This window comes from Xiphophorus couchianus, chromosome 6 (genome assembly GCF_001444195.1).
Source record: "Xiphophorus couchianus chromosome 6, X_couchianus-1.0, whole genome shotgun sequence".
Classification (NCBI taxonomy): domain Eukaryota; kingdom Metazoa; phylum Chordata; class Actinopteri; order Cyprinodontiformes; family Poeciliidae; genus Xiphophorus; species Xiphophorus couchianus.
The window spans coordinates 15247635-15273224 of record NC_040233.1 but is presented as its reverse complement, the minus strand read 5'-3'; the positions used below and the strand labels follow the sequence as shown (position 1 = coordinate 15273224).

At 38.2% G+C, this 25590-nt stretch overlaps 1 protein-coding gene across 3 annotated transcripts in view; it reads right to left on the bottom strand.

The window, feature by feature from the left end:
- LOC114146983 (laminin subunit alpha-3) overlaps positions 1-25590 on the bottom strand; it is a 73848-nt gene that overhangs the window by 22449 nt on the left and 25809 nt on the right. For 2 of the 3 annotated variants that reach the window (XM_028021461.1, XM_028021463.1), the window contains exons 10-42: positions 24990-25121; positions 22731-22781; positions 22598-22645; positions 21205-21339; positions 20899-21033; positions 20179-20313; positions 19914-19966; positions 19344-19443; positions 18100-18152; positions 17863-17968; positions 17115-17214; positions 16226-16382; positions 15578-15716; positions 15250-15392; positions 13835-13938; positions 13571-13730; positions 13264-13427; positions 12149-12257; positions 11951-12048; positions 11199-11397; positions 10966-11092; positions 10577-10725; positions 10033-10148; positions 9265-9476; positions 8960-9164; positions 8418-8562; positions 8190-8330; positions 7692-7853; positions 6540-6641; positions 6355-6438; positions 5850-6080; positions 1345-1443; positions 61-179 (exon numbers count right to left, since the gene is read on the bottom strand). In XM_028021461.1, the coding sequence (XP_027877262.1) occupies positions 61-179; positions 1345-1443; positions 5850-6080; positions 6355-6438; positions 6540-6641; positions 7692-7853; positions 8190-8330; positions 8418-8562; positions 8960-9164; positions 9265-9476; positions 10033-10148; positions 10577-10725; positions 10966-11092; positions 11199-11397; positions 11951-12048; positions 12149-12257; positions 13264-13427; positions 13571-13730; positions 13835-13938; positions 15250-15392; positions 15578-15716; positions 16226-16382; positions 17115-17214; positions 17863-17968; positions 18100-18152; positions 19344-19443; positions 19914-19966; positions 20179-20313; positions 20899-21033; positions 21205-21339; positions 22598-22645; positions 22731-22781; positions 24990-25121 (4213 nt within the window). The remainder of the gene's footprint in view (positions 1-60; positions 180-1344; positions 1444-5849; positions 6081-6354; positions 6439-6539; positions 6642-7691; positions 7854-8189; positions 8331-8417; positions 8563-8959; positions 9165-9264; positions 9477-10032; positions 10149-10576; positions 10726-10965; positions 11093-11198; positions 11398-11950; positions 12049-12148; positions 12258-13263; positions 13428-13570; positions 13731-13834; positions 13939-15249; positions 15393-15577; positions 15717-16225; positions 16383-17114; positions 17215-17862; positions 17969-18099; positions 18153-19343; positions 19444-19913; positions 19967-20178; positions 20314-20898; positions 21034-21204; positions 21340-22597; positions 22646-22730; positions 22782-24989; positions 25122-25590) is intronic. The other variant, XM_028021462.1, reaches the window with a different exon arrangement.

The window sequence follows — 25590 nt, the reverse complement described above, 5'->3', positions numbered from 1 at the left end:
CCGAAATAGTTGCATTAGAAAACAGCAAAGTAGTAAAGTTTTATTTATTTTTTCACCCACCTGTTTGAGGATACACTAAATGGGCACGGACACAGTCTGCACGTCCTCCGCGCTGCGTTGCCAAAATAACCTTCTTTGCAGAGCTGACATCGGTCCCCAGCAGTGTTGTCCTTGCAGTTCTGAAAATGTCAGAATGCATTCATTAGTCGTTAATCAGCTGTGTCTGTTTGATGTTGAGCTGTAAATATGAGGCTCAGTGTAAGCACGGCATGCACGGGCACAGTCTTGAGTGTGCCTGTGAAACATAACAATTTATGTTATGTTTCATAACATAAGTTATGAAACATAACATAATATGAAATTGTCTTGCACAACAATTTCCCAACTGGAACTCCAAAGAGCAAAAAACTCTATTGTATCTCTAAAGAAAAGAATGAAGGAGAGGAAAGTTGTTGGGAGAAATTTAAAAGAGGACTTTTAATGAGGATTAAAAAAACATTCCAGTGGTAACAAATAGATATAGTTGTGTGCACTGAAGTTGAGAGGTCCTGTCTCTGTGACTAAGTTCAAGTGATCAATCAATTTCCAAAAACATTCCGAAAAGTTTTGACCTGTCCAGTTTAAGATTTTAGCTGCTACATATTTTTATTTCTCTCGTTTTAAATACTTCCTTGCAGTCCTCCTTCTATTTGCCGTTAATTACTTCCGTAAGCAGCAATAAAACAGGGTTTTAAAGCTGTTTTAAAACAGAGACAAACTAACTTTTGCATTTTATATTACGGATTAAGGATTAGCATGATTATCAACTGGAAAATACAGTCTTTGTGTTTCCTGGAGCATTAACTTTGACATTTCAAAAAGGCTGCCAGCATTTCAAAATCCATTTCATGGCAGGTGGAAGCTGGAAGTTCAAAACAGAACTACTTTTTAAATTCCTTCTAATTTGTTGTTTCAGTACAACAAATTGATTCCACTAGAATGGTTTAAACAATGTTCTTCCCGCAGTAACAACTTCTGTACTAAAAGTGTCTTTCTTAGTCTGACTTGGTCAAGCTTAAGTTATGTGCATTCACTGATCTGGAAATATTGATTTTGGGTCAGATCAACTGAAAATTGATTCATGACACAACAGATGTTTTTTTTATTACGATTTTTTCTTTAGAATGTTGTTAAAGTCCATTTACTGAGTGAAATGACATTATCTAAACTCTAAGAAAAAAAAGATTAAGTGCTAATCCTGTTAATACCTTAGCAAATTATGCTGCGGTATTAAAGTATGCCACGGTTAAGTAACAGTTGGCCAATTCAGATCAAAAGCCACTTTCTTGATGTGCAATTTCTTACCAGACACCTCCCTGTTTCATCTTCACACTCGTCAGCCAAACCGCTGCACTCACAGGGCAGACAAAGGCTGGTCTTTCTGTAGAATCCAGGAGAACATTTCTGAAAGAGAAAACACACCAAAATAAAGATTTTATTATGCATCTACAAAGCATTGTTCTCTAACTCTTTTTAATAGGTGTAACACTGTAGAACTCCTTTCACAGCAAAGGAAATATATACTAGCAGTAAATTGGATTGGAACATCGCAGTTCAATTCATTGACCTTAAAGTTATTTTGTGAATGCAATTATCAATAGTAAAGCCATTCATTAATTGCCTGGATATTGAATATAATGTTAAATTACACACAGATTGGGAGATTTCTCACTGCGCATAGCAATAAACTTAGCTTGAATTTTACTTCGTAACATATTAACAGAGAAACTTGCCCTTTGCTTATAGAGATAACAGTCATTTAATCACTAACACTTTTAAGGATGAAAGACAGCGTAAGCACCAGCTGAGGTGAACAAAAAAACATTCTTTCACAACAAAATGCAGCATAGGTTTTTACCTGAACCTGAAAACTAGCATCAAAAACTGACAGATACTGAGTGACCTGTTCTTGGTAATTTAAGGATGGATATTTTATCTGCTGAGCTGCCTGGCTGTCAGTCCTCTGAGGCAACCTGTCATGATGTCCAGTGCGGTGGGGCCGCTCTTGTTTGCTAAAAGGTCTGTGTCCGGCAGAGCAAAGACCAATTAAAGTCCAGCATATTAGGATCCGCAACAGAACCCCTCTACACCAGTGCCTATCCATGCTCGTATCCGACATTCCCAGAGCTTTTCCTGTGCGAAGTTTGTCCTTGCTCCCCCTGGTCTCAGCCTCTTAAACATGCACACACTGAGGCACAATGAGGACACACCCCGTTTACCTGAGTCAGCCGGGCAGATCAGCATGAGTCTACTTGGTGAATTCAAGCACTTCCATGCAAGTGTTTACATGCTCACTCGCGCTCTCTCTCTCTTTTACGTTCTTCTAAAAAAATGTGCATACACAATAACATAATCTTGGTGGCCAGAAAACAAATTTAGACAGTAAACGGAGACTGCCGGTATGCATGGACAGGTCTTAAAGTAAAAACATTAAACTGACAAAAGTTAGGAAATCTGTTGGTCTATAGTTATGGCTAAAAGAATTTGACAATGTCTTTAGCTTCATGGTTGTCAAAGTGTGCTTTATCTACCACTGGTGGTACTTCTGCTGGCTTTAGTTTTGTTCACAATAAAAGTATTTAATTATTTCCATAGTAAACAACAACAAAAAAACATATCCATTGAGATGTAGTGGGCAAAAGTGAAGAAGTGGTAGCAGTCATAACACGTACTCACAATAAATATAAACTTACAATAAGACAAATTACTCAAGTAAAACAATTGCACTTCTGCAATGCGAACATAATGGCATCTATCAAGGTCTTAAATACATTCAGAGGTACTGATGTTCTACATTTAAGCTCTGATTGTAAACTGTTTCATGAGGTTGGGACAGGAAAGCTGAAAGCTTTGTTCCCCTGTTCTGTTCTGACACGAGGAACATTAAATTGAAAAAGTCTTGAGACCGGAGGCTGTTGTTTAAAGTTAACAAAGACGAATGATAAGGTGCTGTCAACTTAAGAATAGATTTATAAATCAAAACATACCAGTGGCCAAGACAGGCAGACATGCAGAAATAAACATTTGACCTTAGTACACAAGAGACAGGGATGAGTTAGGGCTCCATAATTTGTAATAAACAGCAAAGCGCCATTAAACAGGCTATCCAGCATGATATCCAGCATGATGTTCATGAATAACATATCACCATTATTGACCATAGTCAATAACTGGAAGAAAAGTTATTCCACCAATTTCTGTTTTATCTTAAAAGAAAAGCAGGATTTAAAATTCACGTAAAAGCTTCAAGTTTTTGTCAACAATTAAGACACAGAAACAAGTTTAATTTGTTGGCCATCACTACCGGTGATGATGGAGTGCTTTGACCTTGCTGCTGTTGAGCTGAGAAAGAATCAGTCAGTGAAATAAACATATTTTTCAAACTTCATACTTGGATTTTGAATTTGCCAAATTGTAATAAACAGTCCCTGTGGATAATGTTTTTCTTCTTTTCTGTTGTCTGTAAGGTCAATAAAAATTCTGCTACGTAGAAAACTTTGCATTTACTTGGATGGTATTTTGTTATGAATATTTCTGAACTGCTGCTTTTACGTAAAATATAATTTTCCGAAATATTCGAGTATATTGCAGAGTGTACAAAAATTTGTGACTGAAGGCAATGTCAGACATCCTTAGACGACACAATCCAGACACTCACTTGTGAATCACTCCCCACACACATGCAACAGACACACTTGGGTGTGTCAGCTGTAGCTACAGACAAATGCTTGTGTTGGAGGAACATTCAGGTGAGCACACTCTGGTTTATGAGTAACGTTATGTTGCCTAGAGACACACCCTGCGTTTCAAGGCAAGGCGCCGTGTCATAGCACCTCTGGGCACATATAATTAACTTCCTTTAAACATGCCCAATCAAACACGCACACACGTAGGTTTATGGAAACAGCCTTACAAGAAAAAACATAACATGTTCCCTTGTAATAATGCCTCTAATAAATCTACAGGAATTCCTCTTCTTTAATTACTTGTTGCTTGAATTTCTTTCTTGATTTGGTTTTGTGGGCAAAACAGCGGAAATATTATGAATACAAACTAGTTTCTAAGAGCTCATTAAAAAGTTAATTTCACAAAAACAAAATAATCTTTCTTCCAAAGTAACTATATGAAGCGAATACTCAGGTAACTAATTGCTGGAAGCGCCACCTATTCTGGTGATTTTGGCTCTCCAGGATCCCTAATATTTTGCCTGCATAAATGTGCCACATAACGTTGTCTGGGGCTCCACAACGTTGCTGCACTGTTTTCAAAATGTGGTATTTTCCAGCAAATTCCTCCGCTGATAAGTTTTTCCTCCAGCAACAGGGTGTGACACTTTGTACAGACATGTTAGGACACTCCAAAAACCATGAGGACCAGATCCAACTTCTTAATAAGACAAGATGCCATTTCAGCCCCACCCGGCGGTATCTTTTACATTTGTTTTGTTCTTGACTAAAGATGGGATTTGTTAAGGAATAAACTATGCTGTAAAACCTTTATTCAATGTGGAAAAATGTACAATAATTCAAAATTATAAGTCTACATACATTATTTTTATAATGTATGTTTTAAAATACATATAGAATGTGAGTAATCTGGTTGCAAACACAGGTTACTGAAACATGCAGCATAAGAGGCAAAAAAGCAAAAGCAAGTTAGTTTGTAATTGGCTGTTCTGGAGTTATAAGACAATATAATAGGAAAATATAGATAAGAAAATTATTATTTCTGGATTTAAACTTGTCTTTTTATTTAACCAAAAATACATGTATTTTGCACATATGACATGCATCTTGTACAATTCAAGTGAAAAGAAATAGATAAATAGAAAGAAAGACCCACCAGTTATTTTAAAATCTGATGAAAGTCAGACATTCCAGACATTTGCTCATTTTCATCCTTTAGCTAAAAAGCTTGTCTTCAGACAAATGACAAAGGATTTAAAGGATAGCATTAAAATATATCAGTCAGGAAAAGGGTCCAAATTTTGTTTTAGAATTATATATAGTAAACAAATAATGATCACGTGACAGCAGTCACCAATAATTAAAGAAAATTGTTTTGCAAATTGCAAAACTTGTTTCTTCGAAACTGATGAAAAGACAAGACAGAAACGTGTGAGGGGGGCTGCCAAGATGTTGAAGGCCAAAATAAAGAAACTGTCATAATTTCCAGTTAGTACTCTCTGTGCACTTACAATCTTGTCGGAAATGTAGTCTAAAACTAACCTTTTTTTTCTTCTAATGAAAACAAGCAGGTCTGATATTGCACATCACTGAAAGCACATGAAACCTAAACTGAAATATGGTGGTGACAGTATTTGCTCTAGTGTTAATTTTAATAAAACTGAAATGATGTTTTTACTAAGTTGAATGAATAATAAATTGTTCCAAATGCAAGTCAATTTTGATAAGAAGGGAATTTAGTTTTAGCAATGTATATGTCCAAAACAATTATTGACTAACTTCAAGAGACAAAAATTTTAGTTTAGGTTAAGTTCAGAAATATATCTTGCAGAAAATCTGGGGTCACCCGAAATGGGCAGTGGTCAAGACATGTCCTCACAATCTGAGAAAATTGTAAAGACGTGAGGAAAATTTTTTACATCACCAAAACCTACCATTTTAACGAAGTATATACACTATGCATACAATACATAAATAAATTATTTAAATGAATAATAAAAAAAATTATTCTACTCTTTTAACTATTCTGAAAGCAATGACATGTGAGGATGCAAATTGCATAGCTCTATGCAATTTGCATGCTTTTAATCTGAAATCATGGGGTGTCTGCCCAGAACTTCTCACCTCACAGGAGTCTCCGGTGTACTCAGTGGGACAAGAGCACACTTCCACAGTGTTTGCTGGACCTCCAGTTCCTGACTCTGTCGCCTCCTCCAGGCCCACCTCCCCCAAACTGAGTCGCTGGGTCTGAGTAAAATACAGGGCTCTGATCCTCAAGCCCACCAGACCTGCCAAGACCATCATGAGCTCCTGTCTGGAGACAGGCCTGTTGGTGCCAGCATGGCGCCAGTTTCCCTGCAAACAATGAGAGTATCGGGTCAAATCGAAACAACATTGTGGAGTAGAGTGTGTTCAAGAAAAACATTGAAAGTATCCTACTGTGTATTGAAGTCTGCAAGATATCCTTTATCATTTTTGTTCCACTTCCAGTTTAAAGTCCAACATTTAAAAAAACATTCTGGACCATTTTTAGGACCAATCTATATAATCCCAGATTGGTTAAACATCAGATTGTACTAAAATCCATTCTAAAATACTTACATGCATCAGACAATATAATATATTTTACCTCCAAAAGTTGGACTCTGCCCTGGTGCAGCCTGTCTGGAAGGGGAGCCTGTGACGCCACATGGATCAGGCTCAGAGTCTGACCCTTAAGGAGGAGAAATAATAAAGAAGCAAACATGACTGATTTTTATGAATGAAAGCAAAAAAACAGGTCAGTCAGGCTGAAGTACTGGGACCATGACATACAGTCAGCAGAACGTCTGGTTGTCTGTCAATAAGAGTCATGCCCTCACTTGGAATCCCAAATGATTTGGACTGGTAGGTGAGGAAGCCGCCATAAGATGAAACCTAAGAATCGGTAAGGAAGAGTAAATATCTGGTATTGAATGAGATTTCAGAAAATAGACTAAAATTTCAGGAAAATGCAATGTGTATGAAATAATGGACAATTTCTCCTTAATGCCTGAATTTATATTTGATTGTACAAAAAATATTAAGTCTGTTTTTGGTGTCAATCAAATATTAATTTAATAAGGGGTTATTTATTTGAACATTGCACGTACAGTTAGTGTAAATTTAGACATGAAGTTAAATAGATTCACAAAATGTCTTTGCTCATTTTAACAATTTGTATTCAATGTTGGAAATTGAATTTCAACATATTTATTGAACAATCATAGGTGTTCATCCTATAGTGTTTCATATACATCCCTTTTATAACAAATAAATATTGCATTATTTGTTATTAAATATGTACTTTTATAAATATTATCATTATCATCATCATCATTATTTTTATGTAATCTTAAGTAATTCTTTCATTCAGAGTTGGGTAATCAAAATGCATGCACAGAATAATTATTTCTTAATACTAGTATTACACATTTCCATTCCTTAGTTGCCTAGTCTCACTAATACCCAAAATTGAAAATAAGCTTTCAAATTTGGCCACATGTTGTCTATTCTGATTCGTCATATGTAGAAGACATTAAAAAGCCTAAATACATTTTTATTGCATTACCTAGCTCAAAGTTAAGATTATTTACATTAAAAATATCCGCTTCCACCTGTAGTTCACACTTCAACCACTAGATTGTTATCATAGCACTTTTAGTGGTATCTCTAGAATGAGAGGCACATAAAGCAACATTTGTAATATTCATATACCCCCTGACTGTATACATAACAAAACAGGGATGGTGTTAATTAGCTTCACTGGTCCATAAAGGCAAATGTGCATGTTAAGTTGAATTGTACCAATTAGATATAAGCTGAGACGATATACAGAAGACATATCTTTAGTGCTATGATACCATCCATTTTCCCTTTTCTGTGCAGCACCAACATTGTGAAATTCAGCTCTTCATGGGCACAGTGTTTCAGGATGAGCCGACTTACCCTGTCTCCCAAATAGGACTGTGGCGCCACCCAGTGTAGAGTTTGAACTGTAGCAGGAAGCTCCTGAATGTCAGCCACCGCTGTGTTACTGACAGCGTTCAGCACTGAAGGAACCTCCTCCCTGTCGGGGCTTTCCAAACGCCAGCCAAGCATCTCAACAAACTAACGACAGGAAATTTTAGGAGTAAAGCTGCAGGAGTTATAATGTACTATAGTAAATACTATGTTCATAATGGCTTTCTGTACTTTGATCTTACAGAACAGTGTTTGGAAGAACAGAGACTATGCTTGTGAAGAATCTTTACATTTCAAAAGTAAAGTATGAAAGTAAAATAAAAAGTATCATGGCATGCAATGATTTGTTTTATTGGTGATGTTGTTTCCTTACAATACCTCTAATTAAATAATATTGTACTTCTTACAGACTTTCACTCATAAAACTCTGCAAAGGATGTGTCTTGTAATGGTAAGAGATGCAGTTTCTGGAGGTAATCCAACCTTTCCTCGCCGTTTGTTGGAGCTCTGACACTGGTTGGTCACTTCAAAGCAGAAGCAGCTGGAGCAGCCGAGGAGGTTCGATGGATCAAAGTAGAAGGAGCCTTCCCGGCACATATCACACTCGACACCTTCAACGTTTTTCTGTAAAGATGATATCAGTCGGAACGGGAAGGTATAAAAACCAATCAAAAGAGTTTCTAAATCAGTGGTTTGTTGAGATGAACTCACCTTACAGAGACACCTGCCTGTGTCTGGGTGGCACACATCAGCTGTGACTCCTCCCTGGTTGCATTCACAGGGCAGACATTCGGGAAAGCGATAATACCCCTGAGCGCAGCGATCACACTGCCGGCCTCTGATACGAGGTTTGCAGCTGCAGAAAATACACAGAAACATATATATATGTATATATGCTTTTTAGTATTCTCTATTGTACTGTATGTTGTCTCATCAAACTATTTACTCTTGAGATCCACTGACAAAGATTCAGAGAGTAAACTCACAGTCTTTGTTTATGCACCTGAAATATTCAGATGAGTATTTCTGTAAAATTGACATTTTAGCTCCCTGCAGCTTTCAGTTTTTTACAAGGACATTCCTTCCAATAGAGTGGCACTGCTTAAGGAAGTTACAATGCAACAAGTCAAAAAAAAAAGCCTGTTTATTGTTTTATTTACTAGTGTTTTGTTTGCATATTTTATTTAGCGCTTAAGAATGGACATTTAAGAGTTTGTACATATAATAACCCATATTAACCATGCACTGGTTACCTGCACTGTCCAGTAACAGTGTCACACTGAAGCCCTGCATTTATATTCACTCCGGTTGGAGAGCAGCCACAGTTCTCGCAGCCCAGTAAAGGGTGATAGCTAAACGTCTGATGCTGGCACGCATCACAGGTTGGTTTCACTGTCTGAGGAGGACAGATGCAGCGCCCTGTCACTTCATCGCACAGTCGCCGTCCGCATTCACATGCTGCAAAATGACAACGGGAAATACCCAGAACATTAAAGTGGGATGTGTGTATTTGCTGTGTTTCATCAGATGTTTGAGCCAAAAGCTAAAAATCATTCACGTTTGCAGTAGGGAAATCCATAGTATCCAGTGGCACATTTGTTGCACTGCCTCCCGATAACATGCTGCCTGCAGGGACACTGTCCTCCAACAGGATCGCACACGGCCCCCGTTGAGCCGGACTTATCGCAGTCGCAGGGAAGGGCTCCGTCGTTGTAAGCTGCAACAAGAGCCCGGGCCGAATCTCTGCAAAACTGGGATGAGGTTCTAGGTCTGCCAAATGACAACCATATATAGAAAAATTAACAAAAAACCCTCTCTTTCAAATAAAATAATAGTTTAATACTTGACAACCATAGCTAGTGGACACCATTTATAAAACTCCTTCCAATGCTAAAAGTTGTTTCTAAAGATATTTGACCACATTAGAATATTAACAACCATATAACAAATAATCATATAAAAGTGTTAATTGTGAATTAAGTTCAGGTTACAGATATTCAGATTTTTATTGTATAAAAAGATGTGTTAGTTTTTTTTCCACTGTCTGACATTAAACTTGTTTTTGATAGTTAGAATTTCTAACATTTCTTTATTTGCTACCTGCGAGAATGATAATTATGATGTTTTATAGATTTTTATTTTACTTTCTACAAATTCTGATTTTCACATGCAGTTTTACATGGAAGATTACTAAGCCATTATTCATCATTCATTAAACAAAAGTAATTTCTGTAATCCTAACTGGCACAAGCGAGAAACATTTTGTCTAATTTAAAGTCAGACAGGAAAAAAAATGTAAGCTGTTCATCCTACATTGGATACCTACTCAATATGGAAGCCTTCACTTGTGCATTGTTTTATGAAATCTGCAGACTTGTCAAGTGGCTTCTCTCGCAGGTGCTCCGGGGAGTAACTACTATCAGGAACCAGCACAATATAATCCTAAACAAGTAAAAAAAAAAAGGAAAAACACCAAAATGTGTAAACAATCTGTCTTGCAATATGGCACTAAATAATTATTTTTAGTCACATACATGTTTTTCTATTGATAGTTTCAACAGACAAAAAAATAAAATATTCTGAGCATGCAAACAAAGCTGAACCTGTCCCCTGTTTACACGGCCTTAAGGTTTAGCTCTTATATAAAGCTTTGTGGGGTTGCCAGGTAGAAAACAGTCCCTTCATTGTTGTTTTTGGAGATATGGCATAACACTGAGGAGAGAGGACCACTGCATGCCAAATCCACAACCCCAGCTGAAAACCTGCAGATTTTACAAGTGCATGTCTTGCAAACTTTGTTGATATTTTGTAATTTTCTTCTTGAATGTAGAGATTTGCTTGAGTTACTGTAAAAAAAAAAAAACACTGACCAAAACAAGGGTCTTCCCATGTGGCACGATGACAGAGATGCTGGGTAGCTGCGCAGAATTCCCGTAAAAGTCGAGAGCAATGCGGCCTTCGGCAACGACAACCTCCCTGCAGCCTGAAACTGCTGGGCAGAATGTGGCATTTATCTCACCTAGAGGGGAAGATAGCTTCTCGGTTAGATAATAAGCTGCTCAACAATTTATTTCTCTATCTCTATCATTTTTCTATCATTTAAAATCTCTAAAGCATTGGATGATCTTGATCATGAGGCCAAGTATGTAATCTGATTTTAAGAAGGAATCAGCAGATCACTGCCAGAGTAAACTCTAATTATAAATCCAAACTATTAAATTTAATTAGGTCAGATTCAAACTCTTTCCCAAAAACTCACCTTTCCACATATGGCCTGCATTTACTCGCACTTCCACCAAGAAGGAGATGTGTTCAGGCTGATGGTAATGCACCACAACAACGTACCGAGCCGGGAGAGGCACCACTGGAGTAAAACTGATCTCAGTCTAGGCGAGACACCAGAATTTACAACTAGAATCCTGTGTGCTGTACACCCAGGCAGGATGATGTTCAACATGATGACAGGCAGATCAAAATATTTGACACAGATACCTGAGGGAATTTAAGTACTGTCCCGTCACTCTGAGGATCATGGACAGAGAACAAGCTGGACTGTCTTCTCCGCCTCCAATCTTCACTCTTGCCCCGTTGGAGAGCCGCTGCAAGTGTGGATGACAGCTGTCCATCACGGGTGGCATAGAGAACCCAGGATGAGGACGGCTTGTCAAACCGCCGTTGAACGCAGTGACGACTGCAAACATCAAACAGTAACAAATTATTAAGGCAAGTCCTGTTTGCCAAGCACCAGTGCAGAGCAATCAGGACTGCAAGAATGTGGCTTATATAAAGCAGGGTTGCTCGTTGAACAAAGGGTTGTGATGCGATAGCTGTGTTTGCTCTCAGGTAAGTTCCATCGTTTCCATTAGTTTACATGTTTTCCACCTGAACATTCAAGTCCACTTATGGTCAACACCAGAGTTGCACACTGACAGCTGGAAGATCTGTGACATCCAAGTTGCTTATTAGCTTTAGAGTCAGTAAAGTTAGAATGACAGATGTTCTGAAGCTCATCTTTAGCGTAGAAACCTTGGCCAAGTTGGTGGAAAGCTTGTATTCACACCTGGAGAACAGATGTGCAGTTATGTCGTTGGGTCTGACCTAGCACGCAGCATGGTCCAAATTACAACTTACAGTCATGGATGCTATGTTGAAAAGCTTGAACCACGTTTTTTTTTTCAGTAACATGCATGACTCATTTAATAAAAATGACATTAAATGTAGGTTATATGACCTAAAGTACTGACCTGTCCTGAGTGAAGCGACCATGAGTGGAGACACACAGCACTTTAGGCTCCACATACTCCAGAGAGAACTCTTCTGCTGGCACTGCATAGATCTTATACTAAAAAGGAAAATAGGTGTGTTTACAATATTATGCTGATTCTTAAAAAAATTAAAATAGGGAATTTTTCTACATGTCTTCAGGAAACAAATTTTCTCACCAGAAGGAATGACGTTGTAGAAGTTTGCAGAAGGACCTCGGTCCTGTGAGACAGCTGCAGCATGGCCACTTGATTTCTGCTGTCTACTGCGACACTCCGGCACAAAGTGCTGCACGGGTTAGTAAAAAATTTGATTTTAGCAGAAAAAGAAAACATTTTCCTTGTGCAAGTTTTCATATGCCTCCAACTTTCTTACAACTAGCTACATTACAACCACACATTTCCACTTATTTTATTGGGATTTACTGTGGTAAGAGAACACAAAGTCAAGCATTAATATGAAGTTGAAGGAAAAGGATACAAGGTGATTTGTTTTTAACAAATGAATAAAAAAAATTGTGCCTCCAATAGATTATTCTTCCAGGATTTCCAGTCTTTTATCTCTGTTCATATTATCAGCACTCTGATCAGTTTATCGTTCCCCTGCCGGAGAAAAGCATCACCAAGACATAACGCTGCCATCACCGTTGTTACATTGCTGGCTGGCATGTCTGACTCAGTTTAACCATTCTCCTACAAATTGTGTTTTGGATGCAGACCGGGAGATCATATTTCTGTTTCATCTGAACGAGTTTCTGTTTCTTGAATAAGTTTTCTGTTTCCCTAAATGCAAACAGCAGGTCTGAAGCTGTGCCACATTGATTCATTTATAGATGATTGATTGAGCAGCTCTCCATAACCTTACCGTGACTTTAAACATCTCCAAGACTTTATCCATTACTGGCTGCTGTGTTTCTTGGTCTCAGTGTAATTATGGTGTTTATGTTCTCTGACAAACCTCTGAGGTCTTTATTTATACTGAGAACTGACTACAAACAGATGAAGTCTATTTACTAATCAGATTACTCCTGAAAACAGATGATTTTGCTTATGGGTGTGAAATCAAATGCATGCAACCATGTTTTAAAAACATTTGTGCAAAGCAATTCATGCATCATTGTCCTTCCACTTGATAATTATGCACTACTATGGTGTTGTAACATAATAAAATGTGGAAAATGTTTAAGGGTTACAAAGAGTTTTGCAAAAAACTTTGTTATAAGACACAATAATTATCAAAATGACCACAATTCTGATGTTAGAAATGTTATAAAAAACACAAACACATGACTCACCTGAAAACACAACTATAAATATTGGCTCTAGCCATGATCTTGATCCCGGATTGTCCACTGATGAGTATGTTGACATTCTGGACAGAGTCCATCTCACTGGCATACTCCAGAATGAGGGTATACAGGCCTGAGTGAGGCACACGAAGACTGAGCTCCAGACGAGACTAAAAGACACAGAACGTGCATGATATTGAAAGGTCCTATAAAATCTTATTTGCTCCAAATGTCCTTTTATGAATTTTGCTACAAAATATGATTGCCAGATTAGTTTTGTATTAAGTTTAGAGTCACAGATGTGAGTCTGAACCTGTCTTCCATTCAGAGCTGCCATGTCTGGGTGATCTGGAGTGGGACGCCGCACACGCGCTTGTCTCCTCTTCCTCCTCCCACTCCGGGTGGTCAGCCTGCCCTGTGTGGCGAGCACAGAGCTGAAACCATCCATGGTGATGTGCTTGTGCAGCAGACAGCTTTCAAAAAAAAAAAAAAAAACATGAAAAGAGAACAGAGATGACTTCATTATGCTAACAAAGAAAAGGTTTAAGAGAAAGTAAGGGGATAGGAAGAGGATTACTTTTCATCCTTGCTTGCAGTGTGTAAGTATGTGCACGGCTGAGTGACTTCTTCTTTCAGCAGAGAGGCTTCGTAGTAATCTCGTGGCAGCAGCACTAAATAATCCTGAAGTGGGAAGATAAAAATTTCACATATTTCATCTGGGTCACATTTAGCAACGCTTCCATATTCTGACCACCTTGAACTTTTAAACCAGTGGTGCCCAAACTTTTTGAGACCAAGATCGACTTTTTCTCTCGCCAACCGGCTGAGAGCTACCTCATGACACTAGACTTAAAAATTGTAAATTAAACTCTATTGACTTATTTTATATGCGAATTTACATCAGTTATAGCAGAAATATTAAAGTGATAGAAAACCTAATGCAGTTTCTTCCTCAGTGAGATTCTGACACTGGGAGGAGGTTACTGGTTTCTCAGTCAGAAGCTGGTTGCAAACCTGAGGCCAGCAGGTGTCAGTCAGTTATGGTGGATCTGAAATTTGGTTTGATGACGTCAATATGAGAAACTACAGACTGATAGGAGGAACCAAAGAGCTCTGTAAAGGTAAAGGCAAATCCTCTGTAGCTGGGATATAATTAATTTACCGTAATTTCACATAATTATCGTGTTAGAAGCCATTTGTTTGTTAAAATTTAATGAAATATATTTGTCCTATTTGATGTTTGTTGTGAATGACTTATACTCACAAACGAACGAGGTAATTAGTCTAAGTTTGTAGTTTATTGAACATTTAGAAACTACAGCGGTTGTAGAAGGTAAACAAAGGTAAAAAAAACACTCATACATTTTTACTCTCTCTCTCTGTCATGTAAGCACACCGTTACCGTGGCAACCGCCTGTGGCCCGCAAGCCGAGCAAAGATTACATTAAAAACATAACATTCAGTCCGTTACAATATCAGGTTTCAAGGCTTGATATTTATTTCTCAATTATTAATAATTGAACACAGCGGCAGTTGATTAGCTAATTTAAACTCCTGCTCTGCTAGTCAGTCGGCCCTTTTTTTGTTAATGGAATTGAAAGGCACTGAATTGCGCAACACCTTGCTGAAACAATAATTACTGAGAATATTAATTTTAACACGTTTTGTTGATTTAAAAAAAATTATTACTCTTTAATGAAGCTACAAACGTTTAGGATCTTGGTGAATATTTTGATAAGCGCGTCAGAAGAGGAAGTGTTGGTCTCAGCATCCTGGCGGCGTTCAATTTGTCACCTACTGCCGAGATCAACTCAAAACCTTCCCACGATCGACCGGTCGATCTCTGGAAGGTTTTGAGCACCCCTTTTTTAAACACTTTCTCATAATTTCGATGTCATTAAACAGAATTTGACGTGTTGCCCTGTGATGAACTGCTGACCTACCAGGCACATCTTCTTTTTTCACCAGGTAAATGCTATTGAGGACACTTACCAGAAGAACTCCCTCAGCCCTTATATGAATGATCCATTTCCCAGGATTTAATGCATAAGGTTCAGTGAAGCCCTTTCTTGGGACGGTGACAAAGGACGGGGATGAACTCGGAGGAAATATCACTTCCTTACTCTGATTTTCCCCTGCAGAGCACCAAGCACAGATATCATAAACTCCAGCAGAGGCAACATAAATACTCAGAGAGCTAATAAACCATTTGCTCACATAAATATCAGAAAGGAAATGTTTCTCTTTTTAAATGATGGGTTAGATTTTACAGCTGGATGGAGGAATGAGGGAATGAATACTTTGTCAGAGGCAGTCTTACCTGCAGTGCCTCTGCTATTTGTAGCCTTGATGCTACCAGTCACACTGACGCTGTTGGGGTTAATGAACCGCAGAACCACATGGAAAAAATTCTGCCGCCCCTCTTTCGGATCAACATGCACTGTTACCCTGGCTTCACTCTGCAGGGACGACAGTCACACACTGATTCCAGTGACACAAGTTTGGATAGACAATGAGTGAGTGGTGTTAGGTGGAGAGATGAAAGGCAGGCGGGAATGTTAAGCAAACAGAACGGGTTAGTGAACAGACAGCGAGCGAGGCAAAGAAAGCAAAGCGGGCCCCCTTCACTTACAGTCACAGCAAGACTCAGAGTCAGGTTCATCCACCACCAAGATCCGGCCTTTGACTAGGACTCTCCCCTTGTTTTGGGAAGTGGAGTAGCGCAACATAATGTGGAAGGGTCCAGGAAAGCCAAGGCTAAGCATTAGAATCGCCTCCGGCTGAGGACAGAGAGTGTTAGTTCTAAGAGCTGATGTTCTCCCACATCAGCAGTGAAAAAACAGGACACCGAGTGATTATTTGTGCACAGGCAAAAGCAGAAAATTTATCGTGAGACCGAAAATCGCTAGAGCCTGCTGTAATTGTCACATATACACCATATACAAAGCAGCAATGAGAATGGGCGAACCTGTGCAGGTGACATTACAGCATAACCCCTCCAGCTGAACTCTGGGAACTCTTGGGGGTCAAAACCAAAGCGGACTGGTCGAGAATTTGGAGTTGTGCCATCCTCCACCTCAAACTTCAACTGGTGCAGAGACGGGAAAAAGTAACCAGGGGAAGGTCTGGTGAGAGTAAAATGACAAACATTTTCTCAGTCTTGGAATATTTTCTGATTTTATGACATTATCAATGTAGTTTAGTGAGATGTTATCTTAAATACCAAAATACTTGTAAAGTGCAGTGAAAATAAGTTTCACTAAATCTTTTGTAAATTAAAACCTTTAATTTAGTCAAGTGTGACATGATTTGAGAATATATGAGAATCTTTTGACATGACAGCTATTAGCCATGCTCTCCACAATTCTGACCTACATAGAAGAGTGGCTAGCTATTGTCAGAAGAAACCCATAGTGGTTCCTATATGTATCAGGGATGTGTGAGAAACGGCAAATATAAATAAGTAACTCTCGTCAGATGAAATTAAATAAAATGTCTTGAGCTACATGCTTTGAGTAGAACAACTACCCTAAATATACATTTACAACTACAATGAACTAATTCAGTTAAAAGTTTAATCATGTGTTTGAAAGGCCTAGTCAAAGTCCAACAAAATGTTTTTGGAAAGGCTTCAAAAAGAAGCTTTATTGCAAAGAAGAATGCTGTTCTTTGCAATAAATCACGTAAAATCCCAATGAAATACACTGTAGTCTGTGATTTTACCATGACAACATTTAAATAAGTTCAAACAGCATTAAAACTTTATCAATTAAAACTTTATCAATGCCCTTTACGTTTACCACAATGTATTGATGCTGTATTTCATGACTTTTTTTAAAAATGGAACCACAGCTTACTCTGCACACGTACGGCCAGTTACATTCTCCCGACACTGACACTGACCAGAGGTCTGATCACATGTCATGCCAACAGCACCTCCTAAATCACACTGACAAGCTGGAAGAGAGAGAAGACAAAATTAAATAATTTACTGAAAGAGAGTAACTTAACACCAGACTTAAAAAACAGTGGCTTCTGGCAGAAACATTTTATTTTCTAACTCAAAGCCCTCGTTCATTTATTTACCCAATTCTAATTGAATAAAAACCATGAAGTGAACTAGAATAAAAAGAAATAGTTTGTGTTTCTTTTATCTTGTACTTTTTCTAACACTTTGTAATGTATATGAAACTCGCTATATTCACACCGCTATCAATCCTGCTTTTTATGAATTGTGAAATTACGTTCACCACTTTTACTCCCGCTTTATTTACTAAAAGACATACAAAGCTTTGTTGAGTGAAATAGCTTTTTCTATTCCACTCAATAAAGTAAATTTAAGAAAACAGAAAGGTAACCAACAACAACAACAAAGCCTGTTGTATTTATTGTAACTGATCCTCAAGATCTCCTCTGCTTTGATTTTTAACTCATTCCTTCTTTGTTCACTTTATGTGAAAAAATGTTGTCCTTTGTGATCATTCAGATCTGACATCATACTTTCCAGTTCAAAAAGAAAACCTACAACTGTTTTTTCACATGTGCTTCAACAGAATGGGGTATGAGAGAGGCATGTTAAGTTGATGTCTGATAAAGACATCTTACCTTGACAGCCAAAGTATTTCTTTTTTTGCAGCAGAAAGTATCCATCTTTGCAAGAGTCACATGCATGGCTGCAGACATTTGGCTTACAGTGACACTGTCCTTCTCTCTGTAAAAACACATCAAGGAGGAAAAAGCTATTTTACATCGTTGCAAATGCAATGTTGCCAAACAGAGACAGTGATGTGTGCACGGAGAGGCGGGGTGTCTGTGTGTGTGTACGCTTTTAAATATACCCACCTGCTCACATTCTCCAACACCGCTCAGTGTCCCTTTCAGATCACACTGACATTCTGGAATGAAAAAAATAAAGACAGGCTAGGGTAGGGGCTGGGAAATGTAACAGGGAAATACTGTGAATAGGCTCTGATTACAGGGTTTTGTAACACTCACAGGTGTAACACAACAACCCCAAAGCTCTTCAGCTTCAAAGAAATGGAGGTCAAAAGGTCTTAGAGAGTTTTTTCATTCACTGATTGCAGCGCATAAAAAAAAAAAAAACTTTCTCTCAATGTCCAGCTACTTTCAACCAGAGGCATTGTTCAGGTATCAAAATTGTGTGTTGCAAATGATTTCAGGAAGAGCGGGAGAGACGTTAATCAGGCAAGAGAACAAACCTGTAATATGAGAGCAACTTCTGGAGAATGCTTAGAGTTGTTTACAACATAATGGGAGCAACCATATCTTCCCCATGAGAGCTACATTTAGCTGACTAAAGCACACTTTCTGAACAGTCAAAATATGGACGAATCTAAAGTGAGCAGGAGATGTTTAAAAGTATCATCTGGTAATAAAATGTCACATTTAAGCTTAAGAATGTTCCCAGGATTTTGCTCATTTTATGTGCGATTCTCCCGTTTCTCCCTGAGAAGCAGAAAATCAGTCTGGCCTTGGTGACAGCAGCATGTTGACATATTCACTACGTCAAAAGGGTGAAGGCTCAGATCAGTATCTTATCAGGCTTCTTCTGCCAATAAAACAATCCGAAGAAAAATGTGAGCAGCGAACAAAAATAATACTACTACTTGAAACATATGTGTTACTTTGGAGCCCTTTTTTGAAAATATTATACCAAATAATCCTTTTGCTCTAGATTCAATGCCAGAAGCTGCTGGTGGCTGCAAATAATCTAGACTTGGTTAGGATGAAATTTCAATTTTCTTTGAATTAAAATAGTCCAGTCAAAGATCTAAATTCAATTGATAATCTGCAGATGACTAAAAGTTATACTTTTGATAAAAGTAATTCAGTCTAGGCCTGTAGAGCAGGTAGAGACATACTAAAACATCTGCTGCCGTAATTGGAGTGAGATGTGGCTCCACAAAGTATTGTTTGACAAGGGCTGAACATACATGTGCTTCTTTGTGTTGATCAGTCATATGAAATTAAAATAAAATGAAGTTAATGTGTAATGTGAAAACATGTTTGAATACTTTTGCAGTCCATTGAACAACAATCCTATTTTCGGGGTTCTGGTTACCCACCTGTGCATCCATGAGGGTTGTCCGCAGCTAGGTTCCAGTAGAGAGGTTTACACCTGTCACACAGCGTTCCTTCTACATTGGCTCGGCAGCGGCAGATGCCCTGAAAACAGCAGATAAGAAATCTATGAGGTGTTGAGACAGGCTGCTGCTGCTGTAGGCCGGGTTACATGTGTTCTCCATCATGCAGATTAAATCAGACACGAGGGCCTGCGTACTGTTACAGAGTAAGTGTTGTGAACTGAAAACTGGCTTTTCTCTCACTGTTTGGAGTGGGGTTTGTGTTGCTAACTTTGTAAGCAGAACCACTTGAGCAGCCGAGAGTTGCTTCGTGCGATTGTTGTTTCTTCCGTTTTGAGATGGAAATGGAAGGAAGTCACTTTTTCCGTGTTTGATTGCATGTGCGTTTTGTGGGACTAGCCTTACTTTGTTGTGCAGTTTAATATCTGGGCCAAAGTTCGTCCATGTTATCAGCTGTGGGATAGTACATCTATTCAAATTCACCACCCTGGATTTGGCAGTAACCAATGGAAACTTACTAAATATAAATTCAGTCTATAGGAAGTAGGTTACCGTTAGAGGATTGGGCACTTCGGATCCATCTGGGTTACAAACACCGATGGAGTCTGAAAAATAAAACAACAAATAAAACAACAATAAAACAATAAAATGCCCTCAACAGAAAATTTACGATTAAATAACTCCCATATGAATGCATGCAGTTATTATTAAAATGTACCAAAAATCACCCAAACTACATTGTTGTTAATTTAAACTGCATCTGATTCTGCTCAAATCTTAAATGTTTAGTGTGTCCAGTGGGTTCACTTGTGTTTACCTGAGCACTGGGGAAACCTGAGTCCAGATGCACAGCGGTCACACTGCTGGCCCACCACACCTGGCAAACAGAGGCATTCGCCTGATAATGGGTTGCATCCAGTTCCATATGAACCCTCTGACGAACACCGACAGGCTGTGGATAGCAAACAAGCAGAATTTCAGCTGTAAATACTTTTAAGATTCTTCTTAAGATGTTTATTTTATTAATTATATTTTGCTAGGTGAGTCCCAGTTGTCAAATGCAGCATTCAACATTTAGTTTTTATAAGAAGTTTACATAAACTCATTATTGGCATAAATCTAAAAGTAACTTTGGACTTCTATGCCTTAAAATTGGCCCGTGTCTCTTTAAGAAGCTCCTGCTCTTTCTGACACTTCGCATAAAAACAAAACATAAAAACAATGTCCCTACACTGTAGTGTTTACAACAGTTATTGGGAGGGTTGGACTACATAGTTCATGTGACAAGCTCGGCAAACTTGCAGTTCCATCAGGTGTTTCATAATTGCTGCTGCTACTCTGAAGGAGCTACATGGGGAAGGAGTGAGAGAGGGTTTCTCAGTAGAGCAGAAATTCGGCTGGAGACTGTAGCTCCAAGGAAGACTCCGCAAACATGAACGAATCAAAGCAACACTCCAGGTATGTTTTAGATGAAGGAATTACATTATAAATAAGAAAAAGTTCCATGCCTTTTCAGGATCAAACCAACAAAACTTACCAGCGCAATCTGGATATCCATAGAAACCTGGTGCACACTGGTCACACTCATGGCCTTGATAGTTGGGGAGGCAGTTACACTGACCATTCGGACTGCACACGCTTTCAGCAACCCCAGCTCCTCCACAACGACATGCTGAGGAGAGATACATGTCATCATAGCCTAAGTGGAGATTTATTCCAAATTGCTAGAAAAGATCCAGACTTCCTTCTAAGGTTTTCTATATTTCATGGCATCCTTTGGCTATCTGTTTCAAAATGAAAACTAATAATATCAATATATTTTTTGGGATGGGGGTCCTCTCACCCTGACAGTTTGGGAAGGAGTAGTGTCCAGGTTCACAACGGTCGCATCGCTCCCCCTCCACGCCCCGACGGCAGAGGCAGCGCCCATAAACATCACATATGGTATGCACTGTCCCTCTGTAGTCACAAATGCAGGCTGCAGGCAAATACAGTGGAAACATTATATTCACAATAAGAACAAATTCCTCTGCAGCTGGAGTCCCAGCTACTCAGGTTTGCTAGAAGCTATATTTATGTTTGTCTTGCACAACCCCACTTGGTGTTGTTTTGTGAACAGGCTTGGCACTAAGAAGCCACCAGAGCGATTCCCACTGTTTTTCGTCCTACTGAAGTAGTAAAATCTGCTTCGTAAAAGCAACACTAAAAGAACTGGCGGGTTAAAGGATTATTTAATGTTTGCTTATGTTCTTTGAAGAGTTGGATAACTAAAAATGACAGAGGTTAAAGGGTTTTCTTAAAATTTTGGTTCCCAGCTTAAACTAAATCAGAAAAGCAGCTATAACTAATATTAGCCTGGTGAGTTCTTACTGGAAACTCCCAAAGGATTGGTGCTATAATAAGAGGGTAAATCTTTTTGGGCCATCAGAGTGCTATGCTCATTTTATCTGCAGCCCAGTAAAATGTCAGTATCCTACCAGTATCTAAGTTTCACAACCAAAATCGGCAAAAAATGGTTTGTTTCTTGAACGCACATCTGACTTGATTGTTTGAAAAATATATGTAGCATATTTCTAGCAAAAATATAGACAAAATAATGGCTAAAATTAACTTAATCTGATCTTGCAAGTTCGAAATGTGGTCAAGAAAAATCCTTTTACAAAACCTCCCACTGTTACACTGTATCTTTGAAAAACAAAAGACATCGCCACCACACCCTCAGGTGAGTTCTTAATCTCTTAAATTAATGGGAGAGTCTAAGACTTACCACGGTAATCTAAATAATTCCAAATATAAAAAAATTATAGATTTTGGTTCTAAGCTAACTTAAGTATATTCTAAATGTCTAGAGAAAAAAACTGATTTACAAAAATTCTAAATAAGTGGCCACAATTAATCCCAAGCATGAGAGACATCAGGTTTAGATGAGATTCAAGCATGAATCTCACACATATATACATTTACACCTCAAGCTAAATGATCTCCAGCATTTAACTCAAGCGCAAACTCAGTCAGACATACTGGTACGAAACATTATCCTCTCCCCTCCTTTTTAACCATTTTATCTCCCTCTGAGTGAATGGGACTAATTAAACTGTACAATAAAAAAAGCTTTCTCAAGATACTAGCAGAGGTCCTATAAATACAAAAAAATGTGGATGAGAACAAGAAATAAAAGAATTTAACATCGCCCAGCCATGAGAACATCTCTTCATTTTAGGTCCAAGCACACTTACGTTGACATCTAGGAGAGTTGAAATAGCCTGGGGGGCAGGCAGTGGGTCCTACACAGGGAGCGAAAACAAGAGGAACAGCTCAAAGTGCCTGTCAGACTCAACTTTGATGTGACAAGTTAGAAAATCAACTTACCCACTATAGGGCCTGCAGGCGATTGAGTGGTTGTCAGGTACTCAGAGTAAGCTAGTTACAAAGAGATATAAAATGAAGCCAGAAAATTATCACACAACACCGTCTTTGTTGATTCAGAAGTATGACTCAATAAAGATGCAGATTTCTGAAAATGCAAACAAATGTCAGATAACTCCAGCTGCATAAAATTCAGCTGCATACTAAAATATGAATTCCCCTTCAGGATTTTAAAATACTGTTGATTCTGCTTTGTGAGCATTTGGGTTGATGACTCCACAAGAGGCACAAGACTTGAGATGATCCATGGAAAACTTTTCTTAGATATTAAGCCTTTTGAGTTATGCTTGGCTCCAGCATACTTAAGCTCTCTCTTGCATAGATCTGTTAATTCCCATTCTTTACGCTCAAATAACATTTTTCTTTTGCAAGTTCCACGTGTTCGAACTGAAAAGGGGAAGCAAGCATTCAGTGTTATGGCTCCTTCAGCCTGGAATCAGCTCCAGACTGAACTCAAGATGTCAGAACAGATTTCATTGGATTTATTTCGAGCGGTTCTTAAAAACAGGCAACGAGATTCTGTTAAACAGTTTCGCTGCTTTTAAATTGTTTTCTACTGTTTTACACTTGTGCATATGTACTAATTTGTTTATTTTGTAACTAGGTTGCTGTGTATTGCAGATTTCTGCCCAGGTCCCTCTTGAAAATGAGATCCAGATCTCAATGGGGTTTACCTGGTTAAATAAAGGAAATAAAAAAATTTAAAAAATAAAAAAATATTACAGATACGTAATTGGTAGAGTATGCAAGTTTGGAGTTGTTAGATTAATGGGGAAAAAAAGAAAAAACATACAAATGGGTAACTCAAAACAGTACGAACACAGACGAGTTGGAGCATTCCTTCTGTAAGGTCTCCAGAGGCATGTGTGAATGACAGCTTGTGTTTAGGTGACTTTAAGTTGATTAAATTACAATTTAAACTGCAAAACAAATACAATTTCTTAACATAGCATGTTGTTCGATAGAGATAATAAGGCTTTTGAACTAATCCTTCAGAGAAAATTTTTTTGGAATGTGTTAGCCAACAGATAAGGACGATGACAGAACCAGTAAAAACATTAGGGAGGCTTTTAACTAAGAACTTAAACTGTTTAACCCAGAATTCTGCTGATAGTGTTGTTAAGACTAATGTTCTGCTGACCACAAGAGGAAAGAATATCTTAAAAACAACATAGCAGAAAGAGAGGAGACAGCGCTTTGACTTTACTGATGATCATATATTCACTCTACACACAGAGTGCTTTTACTTTCTGCTTTAAATGTGTGATAATTACCATGTAATTTCAGAGCAACATTTGCTAAACTTTCCCTTCAAATTTTAACCCACAATATGTGCAAATATTGTTGCATGCAAAGACTAAAACAGCCTATAAAGATCTCAGGGAACCCAGATTGCCTCCTAAATACTGGCATGTCAAACTAGACATGTTTAGTCTGGTTTGACATGCCTCAGAGACTCCACATAAATAAAACCACTTAATAAAACTTAAAGAAACTCTTTCACACATAAATGATGATTAAAAGATAAGTTGAGAATCCAAAGAACCTCAGGCAAATTTGCAGGAGACACACAGGTCTGCTGTGTGTGAAGAGACATTAGAAGATGACTATCATGATTGCACTTTTAAGGATTTTTTTGATGAAGCATCAAAAAATTACCAATAGAGATGAAAGAATGAGTGTGTTATCTTCATGCCTTTGCAGACAGATTAAGCTTTGCCAGGGAAGATCAACTTGATAGTATAGGGGAAATTCTCTTGCAGATTTCAGTATCTCTGTGGAATGTCGAATTTGTCTCTCCTTGTTTTCCAACAAGAATAAACTTTTCTCTTGCAGGGAAACTGGAGACAAATGAAATGCTAACAAAGACTGCCTAGGGCATGATTTTAGCCATAAAAGAAGGATCTTAAGTTTGACTTGTTACAACATTCTTCCATTTACTGAAGGTCAGTTAGAGGTCCGTGCAAAACATGGAATATAAACTATATTTGGTGAATGCATTCATTTTCAACGCTCAAAGTGAAGTCTTAAAGCACTTCTTAATGATATTACGTGTATTTCCATTTACAGTTGACACTATTTACTCATACATAGCCCAAATGTTTCAGATTGGTGTGTATAAATATGTCTTTATTTTTGGACCGATAAATAAGATCTATATGAAAGATGCAGAAAGTATTAAAAAAAAAAAGCTAAACTCACGAATGCACTCAGGGTAGCGATAATGTCCATCAGCGCAGCGATCGCAGCTTTCTCCAGCAAATTGTGGCTTGCAGATACACCTTCCGGACCCCATCTCACATCCGGCTGTAATCCTTTCATCACAGCTACAAGCTAGAGAATGGCAGAGATTTTTATTAAAATAAGCAACCATCATCCAGTCTGAATATAAAGTCATCTTTCACTGCTTTAGCGCAATGTCTCACAGTTAACTCAAGCAATACACAATTATTCACAGCCTCTAAATTTTTCGTAAACTAAGTGTAATATGTATTTATGTATACTTCACACTACTGCCGCCCAGTATTTCATCATACATTAGAGAAGTTTTTTTTTTTTTTCACAGTGTGGGACTTTAGCTGAGAATATGTGCTTTGGTTAGATTTGACACAGATTGAGCTTTTCACTAAGGTAGGTCTGGTATAAAACAGAGCAACAATAAGTTGAAAATTACCTCATGCTTGCTGTTAAGCATGGTAGAGTAGCTGTGATACTCTGGGCTTATTTCTATTTGTCTGTGAAAGGCCCCAGGAACTGTGACATGTTTTATGGTATTGTGACCTATTGGAAATACCAAGATATT